Source organism: Dermochelys coriacea, chromosome 8, assembly GCF_009764565.3.
Source record: "Dermochelys coriacea isolate rDerCor1 chromosome 8, rDerCor1.pri.v4, whole genome shotgun sequence".
Classification (NCBI taxonomy): Eukaryota; Metazoa; Chordata; order Testudines; family Dermochelyidae; genus Dermochelys; species Dermochelys coriacea.
This window is the reverse complement of record NC_050075.1, coordinates 45,816,877-45,830,411: the sequence shown is the minus strand read 5'-3', so window position 1 is coordinate 45,830,411 and position 13,535 is coordinate 45,816,877. Positions and strand designations below refer to the sequence as shown.

At 47.1% G+C, this 13,535-nt stretch overlaps 2 protein-coding genes across 4 annotated transcripts in view; both read left to right on the top strand.

Moving 5' to 3' along the window:
* Positions 1 to 1,314, top strand: part of DNM3 (dynamin 3) — a 307,097-nt gene extending 305,783 nt beyond the window's left edge. For 2 of the 3 annotated variants that reach the window (XM_038413439.2, XM_043490460.1), the window contains one exon: positions 1,148 to 1,314. In XM_038413439.2, the coding sequence (XP_038269367.1) occupies positions 1,148 to 1,184 (37 nt within the window). In that variant the 3' untranslated portion in view covers positions 1,185 to 1,314. The remainder of the gene's footprint in view (positions 1 to 1,147) is intronic. The other variant, XM_038413441.2, reaches the window with a different exon arrangement.
* Positions 1,315 to 2,739: 1,425 nt separating this feature from the next.
* Positions 2,740 to 13,535, top strand: part of LOC122461243 — a 42,959-nt gene continuing 32,163 nt past the window's right edge. The window contains exon 1 of the mRNA XM_043520149.1: positions 2,740 to 2,870. Coding sequence (XP_043376084.1) covers positions 2,850 to 2,870 — 21 coding nt within the window. The 5' untranslated portion in view covers positions 2,740 to 2,849. The remainder of the gene's footprint in view (positions 2,871 to 13,535) is intronic.

The window sequence follows — 13,535 nt, the reverse complement described above, 5'->3', positions numbered from 1 at the left end:
CTTATATTGGAATTGGGAAAAGTTCAAAAAAGGGCAACAAAATGATTAGGGGTATGGAACAGCTTCCATATGAGGAGAGATTAATAAGACTGGGACTTTTCAACTTGGAAAAGAGACGTCTAAGGGGGAATATGATAGAGGTCTATAAAATCATGACTGGTGTGGAGAAAGTAAATAAGGAAGTGTTATTATTCCTTCTCATAACACAAGAACTAGGGGTCATCAAATGAAATTAATAGAGAGCACGTTTAAAATGAACAAAAGGAAGTGTATCTTCACACAACGCACAAGCAACCTGTGGAACTTTTTGCCAGAGGATGTTGTGAATGTCAAGACTATAACAGGGTTCAAAAAAGAACTAGATAAGTTCATGGAGGATAGGTCCATCAATGGCTATTAGCCAGGATGGGCAGGGATGGTGTCCCTAGCCTCTGTTTGCCACAAGTTGGGAATGGGCGACGGGATGGATCACTTGATGATTACCTGTTCTGTTCATTCCCTCTGGGGCACCTGGCATTGGCCAGTGTCGGAAGAAAGGATATTGGGCTAGATGAACCTTTGATCTGACCCCGTGTGGCCATTCTTATGTTCTAAGTCAGTGTCCAGGGTGGTAACCCATGTGGTTTTACCATATCTAGTTCCATCAGAATGCCACAAGATGTTCTTGAAGCTTCCCCCGTTGAGAAGTGCCTTTTATGCTGAGATGAAATGGACTGTGTCCTTGACCTCTCTGACAGCAGGATTAGCACTGCATCTCTGCAAAGGGCACAAACTCCAAGGCTGGCTGGAGTGAAGCCCCTCCTGCTAATGTTATTTACCACAAGAAAATCAGAAAACCTCTAACCAGCAATCTCCATAGTTAGAACTGGACTTGCCTAGTTCCACGGAGCCGGTAGGGTAGATAAGAAATACTGCTGGGGAGTATGGGGAGGCTGGTTTGAGAATTCGGGCTAATGCTAACATTGCAGTTCTTAGTTTGGCTTTCCCCCTCACAGTGCATGTTGTGGACCTTTTTATCTTAAGCAGCTTTCTTCTGGCAGGTTTGTGCATGTGCCATGATAATGTATTTTAATCTTTTTTAAAATCCTTCCCCCCTCCCCTCCACAACCAAATGAATTTGGGGTTCTTTTTTTTGTCTTTTATTTAGATGGCTTCCTCCAGCAGTTCCTGGAAGATCATCCTAACATAAACATTTCACCTCCTTTATATTAAACACAATCGGTGTTCGCTTTGGCCAAATTACCTTTAATTTGCAGTAGGCTGAAAATGAAAGATTTTGTTTTCAGATGTCAAGAATAAACCAAACTTCTGGACACATTGTTTTATGTGTGCTGGTTTGCTAATGAAGAGATGTAACCATGTTTCTTAAATACACCCCATGCGAGCAACTCTTTGAAGTCTACTGAAGCACTTGCTATCCTTTCTGATCAGCAATGGGATACAGCAGACAAGGGATGTGCTGCTAGGCTCCATGTCTGGAGATCTCACATGCATGGGCGGCAGGTATAATACTTTAATTCAAGCCGACTGACCCCTGGTTGCGGGGTTTGGTGGCGGATGTTTTTGCTTTATTATGCCCCATGCAGGTTCCAAGGCAGCTGAGGAGCCGGTATGTGCTACTCAGCTTCCCAGATTCATCAGTAATCTCCCTGGACTCCAAAGAGATTACTTATGAACCCAGGAAGCTGATTAGCACATACCGGCGCCTCAGCTGCCTCAGAACCTGCATGGGCCATATCAAAAGCTTCTTCGGGTGGAGAGTGAGATGCTTTTCCCCAGGACTGCTTGGGGTCTGGGGAGAGGAATTGGCCTGGGGCTCCTCTGGCCGAGGGGAGGGGGGCTCGGGGCTCCTTTGGGTGGGGGAGCTCGAGGCTCCAGACATGAGGCGGGATCAGGGGGCCTCTGGCCGTGGAGGGAGCCATGGGTGGAAGGGGCGGAGCTGGGGGCTAGCCTCCCCGAAGGGGGGCTCCACCCGCTGCCCATGCTCACACACCATGAGATTGTGGCTCAGAAGGGTTCATGGCGGTGCAAGAATGCAGAGAGCAGATGAATGTCTTTTGTAGACATTATAAAAGAGGTAGTTGCTAGCTAATCAGAGATTGTGACGGTAATACAGTCTACTGCAATCTCTCCATTGATAATCTCATACAGTGATCAATGAACTGGAATTTTTCCACTCATTTTTCTAAGCAAAAGCCCTACTCCACCCCCGGTGTCTCTCACTGACATTCAGGCCTGCTCTGGTCACTGAGGGAGCCTCATCTATACCACGGCTTCCTCCAGCTGAGTTGTAGAGGTGTCAGTAACACTGGGCATCATCTGCTGAAAACCTCACAAATAGGTAATGCTTATCACCCCCGAATTAGGGCCGGAACCAGCTGTAACTGCTTTTGTGAACAAGCCAACCCACTCTTGGCACTGTGGCAGAAAGTGTACTCAAGAAGAATGCTGGTAATGGCACTGAATACAGCTTTGTCCTGCCTGCACTAGTTGTCTAAAGCACCAGTTTGAGGGGACCAAAGCTCACAACTATTGTTGGGCTTCACTTCCTAGCGTAGATTGGCCCTTACACCATGCAGGCTATCCCAGACCTGTGCCATGCCTGACTCAGCTCTGTAGGGCTCTTTCTTCCTCAGAACTGCTAATTATCCACCCCTGCATCAGTTAACTCTGGATGGCTCTTGATGAGCTGTAGAGTGGGGTTGGAGACAATCGCCTCTGAATGGGTGTAGGTTGTTGCTTCTCCTTAAACAAACCTGCCCTTTTGGTCGTGGGAAAGGGAGCAAATAAGGACCAAATGGGAAGTTCATCTCCTGGTAAGTGTGAAAGAAAGAAACATAGCAACTCGTATGAGAGAAAAGAGCCCCCAGGTAAGTGTCATTCCTGCTTGACTTGTATCACATTCATATTGACCAAGATATTGCTAGAGCTGAAAAGGGTAGTGAAAGGGGGATGTTTCCCCAGCATCCAGGAACAGTGCTCCTCTCTTCAGGTTCCCAAAAAGAGAGAGTGACACAACTCGTTACTGAACTTCCCTTCTTGGCCAGGCAGTTCCCAGTGAGCTCTAATATCCAAAGGGTAGGGATCACAATAGGGTGGGGAAAGGGAACTGCTAGAAGATACTGCGTCAGAGAGCTCAGTGGGATTCAAGAAAGGCATAGGCATTTACAGGGCTGGCTCTAACAGGCTACTGAGCCTAGAGTCTGGAGGAGCTCACCAAGAGGCAGAAGGTTCTGCTGCTGCTTGCTCTTCAGTCCTTCACAGTCTGTATAAAGTGCAAATACGAGAAGGCTAAGTCTCATGAAGGCTGCTTGTCTTCCAGGCCCTACCCTGAGCAGATCAGCTCTGCCCTGGGAAAACCCTGTTCCACCAGCCAGAGTGATCTGGGATGAGCAAACAAAGCAGCAATGAGGAAAAGATGGTTGCTGTGGTTCCCCTCCCCGCCCGCCCACTGGGGGCTTCCTCTGGGCTTCTCTCCCTGCTTCCCCCCGTAGATGCTGCAATTCATTGACTGGGGGGCTGTCTCTGGAGATCCTACCCACATCAGGTCCACCCCCCTACAGATGTAGCTTCCGGAGCCCTTTTGCTGCCCCCCTTCCCTGTTCTTGCAACTAGCCCCATCTGCATCAGTCAGCACACCCTCAGGTCCAGAAGCCAATAAAATAGACATTGGGTGCAGCGGGGCACTAGCTGTGCTAGACATGACAAGCCTTTGTACAAATAAGAACAACAGCGTGAGCTGTTATGTGATCTAGGAACAAAATGTATGAAGGCTGTTAATGCTCATGCTTCAAGCCATAAACCAACCACTACCTGCCTGGTGTATGGGAAGAACCTCTTCCATGGGAGCCTTATGATAACAGATGTTATAACTGCTTCTGAAGTATCTGGTACTAGCTACTGTTGGAGACAACACAGTGGACTTGATGGACTTCTGGTTTGATCTATTGTGGTTTTTGTTCTTAAGAGCTCATCCATTTCAATGAACTGGAAAGAAGGAAGGAGATATTGACTATCAGCCAGGACATGGGAGTTGGTGTCAGGATTCCTGGGTTCTAGCCCAGTTTTGCTACTGACTCATGGTATGGCCTCGAGCAAGTCATGTAACCTGGCCATGCATCAGTTCTCCCATAGATTTTTCAGGCCAGAAGATGCATTTTGATTACCTACTCTGACCTCTTGCATCACACAGGGCAGAGAACGCCACCCAATTAGCATGTAGTTCAGTAATGTCAACATATCCTCAAAGGACGATCATTTTTACTGTTGAGCAAAACCTGAAGTTAATAGTATGGATTGTTACATACTGTATGTTGGGCATTGCCACTCAAACATATTTGAACATATATATTTTTGGACATGTATTTAAATGTAACAGGTTCTTTAATCTATCATTCAAAGGAGAGGGGAAATTAAAAGTAGTGAAAACACCAATATGGCATTCCAATGAGCCAATTATGAGCCACATTTGTATCTATAGTAGGAGTTGAAGGAAAACTGTTATTGACAGCTGAGCCAATCCGGAGGCACATATTTGCATATGAAATCCAATTGGTTAACAGTGTTCTGGATCTCAGGATTGTTGATGTCCAAAGAGGTCAACAACTGAAACTTACCAACACATCACATGACTGTTTTCAGCCACTCGTGAGCGATGATTTTCTTCTGGTATGTAACAATGTGTGCCATAATATCACACACATCTGAGTGGGAAAAACCCAACTATTTATGGATACGCCATTAATCTGGTGAGAGGGTGCTACAAGGAAACCTCATTGTAGAAAGCAGCTAGAATCTCCAGAGGTAGGCCTGTGCATCAGAGAGTCCAAGCAGAGTTAACTATAAACCCGAGAGATGCAGAAAACACCAATGAAGGTAGGAAACCTTTCTCCTGCTCATTGCCCCATATACTCTTCAGTCATTTCCCATTGTCCTTTGGGTATGCATATGCTTGTCGGGGAAGTGCCTTTGCTTCTGTGTACTGGCGTCTTGCTTCGCGTGTCCTAGCAATAGTATTGTGGGTTCATTTACCAATGCTGTTTTTGACAGCACTGTTTTGACATATCCATCCACAGATACTTTCTACCTGTGATCACACCAGTCCATTTGAGAATCAAGCTTTTCCTAACTCATAGGGTCCAACAGTGTTGCTAGGATCTCAGGCTTTTGGGAAAATTCCAAACATGAGCCAGCATTGCAATTGCGTTAGAGGGACTGCCCGACCTGGCTTACTGCTCCTGGCTTGTCAGCTATACTCAGGACAAATCTTAATAGACTGCACTAGTTCAGTTGATTTACATGAGCTAAAGACTTCATCCCAGTCACTGCAACGAACTGATGCCCCCAGTAAAGTGCCTACGAGAACTGTTCTGCCTGCCTAACCATTTATTATGCGCTCAGCATTGTAGCATCTAGGCGCCGTTGTGCAAACTGTTGTATATCTGGTACAACTTCAAGGCAGTCCAATCAACTTCTATCCTAGAATAGACGAGACCCTGGAGTCTATCACACTTGTACTGAGCACTAATCTTATCACTCATTTCCAATTAGCAATGTAGGGAGAGGCGCACTCACTAATAACTGAGCAGTCACTCCAGAGCCAGGCTTCTCAAGGCTGTGGACTTGTCTCCCTAGTTAGGCCGTGCTGCTCTACACTTGCTGAAAGTTTAGAGCATCCATTCCCTGCGCAGAGAAAGGGGGAAACCTGCTGTTTTGAACTCGACCAGTTGGTCTGTGTACTAATAGCATGACTGAATTAGCTGGATCACCCCATCCCGTTCCTGGTACTTCCAGTCACACAAGTAACTGGCCATAAGTGGGTAACTCTGGCCCCAAGTGCTCTAGTCATAGAGGACCAGATCCTCAAAGATATGGCAGTGTCTAACGTCCACTATAATGGATTTGGGCCAGAGTACATAGCAGGAGCGGCGGAAGTGCCCTAAAAGAGGCAGGGCCAGAGGTGCCCAAACTGTGGCCCAGCTCCCACACTGCTCCCTGAGGCCTCACCCCTGCACCGCCACTTCTCCCCAAGCCCCTACCCTTGCATTGCCTCTTCCCCCAAAACCCCACCCCCACACCACCTCTTCCTCCAAGGCCCCACTCCCGTGCTGCCTCTTCCCCCCAAAAGTGGGAGGGCACTCTTCCTCCCCGTTCTGGCACCCTGGTACATAGTCCTCCCCTTTCCCCAGCCTGAAAACCCCAGCATGCGTGATTCCTTGGTTTGGATGCTCTGCACAAGAAAAGAATGGGGGGAACTTCCACCATTGTCTCTGATGTTGGATGTGTAGATTACAGCCTGGGTCATGCTACAGTTGAAACCGTACCAGAAATGTACCTTCACGGAGTGTTTTTGGCATCTGTTTCTAATACAGTTCTAGCTTGTTTGCACTTGTCAGGGAAGCATGCAAGAGCGCTGCTAACAACAAGCAAACCTGGGGACAGTTAGCATGGCTTTGAGCACAGTAGGAAATGGGCCTACAAGCGAGGGGCATCCACCATTCGGTTCACTTCAGCAACTGCTAGAAATCAGGGGAATCTGTGTCTGACCTACCTTACCTTTTCCCCCTGGGCAGACTCCAGGCTTCGGTGCTCAATGGCAGGGTTTAGATTCATAGATACTAAGGTCAGAAGGGACCATTCTGATCATCTAGTCTGACCTCCTGCACAGCGCAGGCCACAGAATTTCACCCACCCACTCCTATGAAAAACCTCACCCATGTCTGAGCTATTGAAATCCTTAAATCATGGTTTAAAGACTTCAAGGAGCAGAGAAGCCTCCCTCAAGTCAACCAGGCCCCATGCTACAGAGGAAGGCGAAAAACCTCCGGGCCTCTCCAATCTGCCCTGGAGGAAAATTCCTTCCCGACCCCAAATATGGCCATCAGCTAAACCCTGAGCATATGGGCAAGATTCACCAGCCAGATACTACAGAAAATTCTTTCCTGGGTAACTCAGATCCCATCCATCTAATATCCCATCTCACGGGAATTAGTCCTATTTACCCTGAATATTTAAAGATCAAGTATTTTAATTTTGTCTGAGCAGCCCCAAGTGTTGGTTGGAGCTTTATTTTTTAGATTCATAGATACTAAGGTCAGAAGGGACCATTCTAATCATCTAGTCCGACCTCCTGCACAACACAGACCACAAAATCTCACCTACACACTCCTACAAAAAAACTCACCTATGTCTGAGCTATTGAAGTCCTCAAATCGTGGTTTAAAGACTTCAAGGAGCAGAGAATCCTCCCTCAAGTGACCCGTGCCCCATGCTACAGAGGAAGGCGAAAAACCTCCAGGGCCTCTTCCAATCTGCCCTGGAGGAAAATTCCTTCCCGACCCCAAATATGGCGATCAGCTAAACCCTGAGCATATGGGCAAGATTCACCATAGGATAGATCTAGGCTGGATACAGCCCTTCATGATGTTCCCATAGGCTCCATATTTCCTATGCAATGTATTGGATCAAATTCTGTCCTCAATGGCAGCTGTAGCTGAGAGCAGAATATGACTCTTAATGGTTTTCTTATTGGAGAAATGAGCTGTGATAAAGAGAAACCTTACAGTGACTCTTCCCACTCCAGTGAGCGCTTCGTTAGCTAACACAGTAAATTAGAGAAGCCAATGGCATTTTATGTACTGGCAGATGAGTTTTAAATTCAGAACTGGTTGGGGATTATAACCGAATCCCAAAGAGTCTGAAGACAGAGAAGAGAAGCAGTGGACATGTTGTAAGCTACCTAGACTATGGAAATACAGAGAAAGGTAGGTTAGGATGAAGTGAGGTAAGGAGAGGGCAAAAAGACAAATAATATTAACAATAGGTTAAAGCATGTGAAATGGGAACAAAGAAAGGGTTCGTAAATAGGAAAACCTGAACAAGTAGCAAAAGATCTAGAGCCAGCAATGTAAAAACTACAGAAAAGTCACAAAAATAAATCCCACTTCTATGGGTTGTATGATGTCATTAGCCCAAAGCATGATAGGCCATCTCTGTGGAGTGAGGAGTTGACAATTCCACAACAGATCTTTTGGAAATCTGCTTATAGGGAACTAGTAAGAACTACAACTGTAAAATATCATCCTGGTCACTAATTATGTAGGTCTGGCAAGTGTGCCGCTCATCGTGAGCTTGGAATGTGTGTTTTTAAATCTTGGCTGTCCCTCTTTCATTAAATACTCACAAGTGAGATATTGCCTTCACCATGACATTTCAACCTTGGCAGGATACATGATATCACCCCAAGCACCCGAGGTGTTGGGAATGCAGCAATCAGTTACTTGTTTCCTAGAAGACACAGAACATGCTAACTCCCATGCACTGAGATGACCAGTAGGGCCAGATCCACAAAGGTATATAGGTGCCTAAGTCCCATTGAAATCAGTGGGAGTTTGGTGCCTAACTGCTTTTGGGGATTTGGGCCTTATTCTTCAATTTGTATTGTTTGCCGTTTTAAGAATCTCCACACTTAATAAACTAACAAAAGCACAGATTTACAATCCTGTAGCATAGGGATTCTCCATCCCTGTGATCTTCTGTCATCATCCTACTCTTCAAATAAATCTTTTCTGGGAATAAAATATCATTACCCCAAGCCACCAGGTTCCTATCTCATTTGAAAGCAGGCATGCACTCTGACAGATTTTGCTAAAAGTTATCTGAATCAGGTCACAGCCCACAGATGTTTTTGTCTCCTCTCATAGAGATTCCCAGCACATTCCTCCTGCCTGATGTTATCTGCTTAGCCAATACGTGCATGGAAAGGACGCCCTTCTAGCTCTGCTGGGTTGACCTAATCACAGATGAAAAATTAAGAGAAACGTTATATTTTATTTTGTATGACTATAGACTGCTGTATCTTGTGCATAATCCAGAGTCCAGTGTTCCCTAACTGCAGGGTTTTATTAGTAGTACTGGTGTGCAAGCCAGAAAGCCCCCAGAAAGACTTGCTGATCCCAGACTGCAGCTGCAGCTAAGCAGGATGGGGGGAAAGGGAACAAACATCTTCTCATTTATCAACTGATCACATTTCATCTGATGTCCCTGAGGCAGTGGCATTCCACCATGCCACTTTTAGTCACACTTCAGAGCCTATCGGCACTTCACTCAGACTAGGGAGATTTTCAAATGTGGTAACATAAGGCCTCATCCAACGCCCACTGAAATCAATGGAAAGACTCCTGTTGCAGCCATGCGTTTTGGATCAGGACCTTAGTTCAGTCGTATGTGCCTGCTGCTTATTCCTCACCTAAACTTATGAAGATGTCCTTGGAATAAGTAGCAAAACTCCTGTTGGCAGCCAGTCTCCACGGCGCCCATTTGGTCAGATAATTCCTTCCCTTCTAACTGTGGTGTCATAAACAGTGGTATAGGAGCAGGTGAGGTTCACATAGCCTGCACACAAAGACCGTTTCCATTGCAGCAGTCCCTATTGCTACAGCGCAAGAGGAGAGAGACATCCGGATGCTCAGTAGAATGGTCTGCTTGTTGGGTGCTTTAACGGGTGCACTGGAGGTGTTGGCTCCTCTGTCGAGGAAGGTAATGATATGGGCTACATCCAGAGCACCGTCTGTCCATGGGGTTCAGCACACTAATGAACTGTGGCACACTGACACAGCCAGGAGTTGTCTGAGCTGAGCCCTGATCCACCCGAACTTCAGCCTCCCTGATAGCAGTTAGCATGGGCAGTAGCAAGCTGTGGTAATGCAACTCACTCGCAGCCTGACACCTGCCTTTGTGCTAGTGCCGCTGAGGTGTGTGTTGTGGAGCTAAGGGGTTGGGCTGGGGAAACCTAGATGCCGGGTGTGATTCCACCTCTCTGGGCTCTAACGCTGGCTGTGGCAGTGTCGCCTGCCATTCAGTACCATTCCAATAGTCCTGGGACCCTGGCTTGACCTGATCTGGGTATAGCTATTGGTTTCTTATGATGCAGTAATAAACTCCTCTCTTCTGTGGTCTCATGCCTTTCTGAAGAGATCGCAAGCTATCTGCGTGAGGTGAGAATGCATGAGAGAGCTGGGAACGCCATCACGCTCTTCCCCGCAGCCTCTCTCGTGTGTCTAGCTGACCAATTGACTTGTCGAAAACATCATAAAACATCCCGGCTCGCAACAATTTGCCAACTACCATGTGAGAGAAGGGAAGCAAAGTGTGTGTGTGGGTGTGGGTGGGGGGAGGGTATCTAAGGTAGTTTGGGGGTGATGTCAAGGTTTGACAGCACAAGTCCTACTGATCACCCATGCGAGTGCTGAGTGACTCTTCATACCTCCCTACACCATCATGGAATTGCTACAGGTCATAGAAAAACTTTGAAATTTTCTTTTTAAACATTATTTGGGCTATTTTTAGTGTGTCCAGTAAAACTATGTGCCTTAAAATGTGTCTAACAGCACAGGATGAGAAACCAGAAAGGTTTAAAATATGACTAAGTGTTAGTTTAAAACTATAATTTAAAAAGATTATAAAGTAGAATGGGTCAAAAAATTTCTGAAGAAACCATGGACTGAAAATTAGGTTTTTTTCTAAACACATTTTTTTAAGGAAGTATCTGCTTTCTGTGGGAAACTTGGTGTCTTTTATGAAAAAGAAATACAAGTACTTTGGCCAAAAATCAAAATAGTTCCATTTGATATGCTGCCACAGTGCCTCATGGGAGATTTAGTTTATTTGTCCCATAACCCCATTCTCCTCTATGGCTGGGCCACCCACCACTTTATACCTGAACACCTTCCATGTAAAATCCCTAGCAAAAGCCAAGTCCACTGGGGACTTCCTGGAGTCTCTGGCACTGCTTTTCAATGTACAAATGCTGCTTGGAATATTTTTGGGGAGGAGTGGGGCTGGTTGATTTATTTCTGTTTCAGGTGTTTTTAATTTTTAATATGGGGTGGAGGGTTGAAAGGAGTGTCAATGTTGCCACTGTCCCTTTTTTAATGCTTTCTATAACTTCTTAGAGCCCAAAGCACTTTATAGCCATATTCACACAATCACCTCTGAGACAGCTAAACAGTGCAAAACAACGTGTAGAGGAACTGCGGGGGGAAACGAGAGCTTTGGGCAAAGACCTCAGAACCAAATCCAGCCAACGCCCTTAGAGACTGGCCCAACAGGTCCTCAATATGCAAGCAAAGCAAACTCAGAATGTCAGGTTTTCTCTGGAAGTTCCCTACACTCATGAACTGCAGGGAGCTCCCATTTATCTACCTTGGTAGAATGAAGGGCAAAGACTCAGACGGTATGTCTACACTGCAATGTAAGCCCAGGGTTCGAACTCAGGCTCAAGCCTAACTCCCATCCACATGCAAATCATGCTAACCCAGGGCTCAGACCCAAGGTCCCAGGACCCACCAGGAGTGGAGGATCTGAGCCAGAGTCAAGCCAGGACCCAGAGTTCAAGCCCTATTGCTCTGCCATGTAGACACAGCCACAATGGATTTGTGCTCTGGGAGCCTGCCAAAAGTATCCCCCAAGCCCATGAGCTGACTTTCTTTGTCCTCTGGACAGTCAGGTTTGGTGGACAGTCAAGTTTTTCCACACTGCACTACCAACAAAGGGGTAGGGTGGCCATATTTTGGAAGGGTGCTCAGAAGTCTGGGATATGGGTGCTTGGACTCGGGCCTGCATAATGCAGTGTAGACGCTCGAGCCCTAGGTTAACAAACCCAGGGTCTGCTAACTCAAGTTCTACTAGGCCTGGGCTTACATTGCAGCATAGACAGACCCACAGACTTTAGGGCCAGATGGGACCATTGTGATCTAGTCCAGCTATTTTCAAACTTGGGTTGGGACCCCAAAGTGGGTCACAACCCCATTTTAATGGGGTCACCAGGGCTGATGTTAGACTTGCTGGGGACCAGGGCCGAAGTGAAGACTGAGCCCCAGTGCCCGGAGTCGAAGCCCAAGGGCTACAGCCCCAGGTAGCAGGGCTCAGGTTACAGCCCTGGGGTTCAGCTCTGTCCCCCACCCCCACCAAGGCAGCGGGGCTTAGGCAAGCTCAGGGTTCGATTCCCCCCTCTTGAGGTCATATAGTAATGTTTGTTGTCAGAAGAGGGTCGTGGCGCAATGAAGTCTGAGAACCCCTGATCTAGTCTGACCTCCTGTGCATCACAGGGCAAAGAACCTCGCCAACCCACACCTGTAATAGGCCCGTAACCTCTGGCTGACCCACTGAAGTCCTCAAATCTTGATTGAAAGACTTCAAGTTACAGAGACTCCGCAAAACCAGCAGGGCTCCACACCCTGCAGAGTCACCCTGTTGGGATTTGACACTGTGGTTTCAGTGAGTTGCACATCCGTGGCTTACACAACTAAGCCATCCCCTCTGGCTGGAGCTAATACAATATAGCCACAGAGGTGTGGCTTCTTTTCTCCTCAGTTGTACTTTGCCGGGTATGTTAGCTTGAAAATGAGTCTTTTGCTCCTTAGGAATCTATCTGGCTTAGTTCTTCACCAGAAGCAGCTATCTCTGCTCTTACAGCCAGGGCACTGAGGAATGGTGACATGGATGCAATTAGCATTTAGGGACAGAAGTGCAGTTAATCAAAGCAGCCTGTGTCAAGGGCTGCTGCTTTATGTGGCCAGAATGGTTTGTGAGGAGCACCATCTGCTGGCTGCACATTGGGTTACCTTTGCTCTTTGCATTCCTAGCTCTTCTGACAGTAACATGACGGAGGTGAGCTGTTTTCCTTCGCACAGCCCTCTCCTCTCATAGCTCCTCTGTGCATTGGTCCTGCTGCTATTGTAGTAGCATGGGCTGTGCTCCTTTCTACACCTTTCTGCTTCTATGAGCCAGAGAGCTTAGGAAGAATTGCATGCTATTCCCTCCTCGCCCTGTGATCATTGTATGCATCTTCCTTCCTAATGCTCCTCTTGTCTTCATGCCTTCCCCCATACTGCCCCTTACAGGTGGAATTCCCTCCCTTCCTCCGTGCGACAGCTACTCCTCCAAAGGCTGTGTCTACAATGTGAACTAGGGTGCGAGTCCCCTGCTTGTGTAAACAGTGCCCCCAGTGCTAGTACCGTGACTACACTGCTATTTATACTCAGGTTAGCGAAGAGTGTGAATACGCAGACTTGAGTGGGGCAATCAGAGCCTTAGCTCATAGTGCAAACACAGCCTCGGGTTCATCCTTAGCTCACTCCTTCCTCTAGTCCTAGGCCAAATCAGTGACTGTGCAGCCACTTCCCCATACAACAGCCCAAGCAGCTGGGCTCTAAGTTAGCTACCTCCTCTGGGTCTGTGTGCATCTGGCAGCTGCCCTCCATGCCAGGGCAGGCTGCTGGTTGGTAGTGGTCCAAAACTAGTTGGCTGTTTGATGAGGGGATGGATGGTTTCATGGGTAAGGCACCGGACTGAGATCAGGAGCGCTGGATTTAATTCTTCCCTCTGCGATCTGTGGGCAGGACACTTGTGCCTCCGTTCTGGACGTGTAGAATAGGATGTATTATCGTCCCCTTCTGTCTGGCTAATCTATTTACGCTGAGCTCTTTAAGGCAGCGACTGTCTCACTATGTATGTATAATGGCACAATGGGCCCC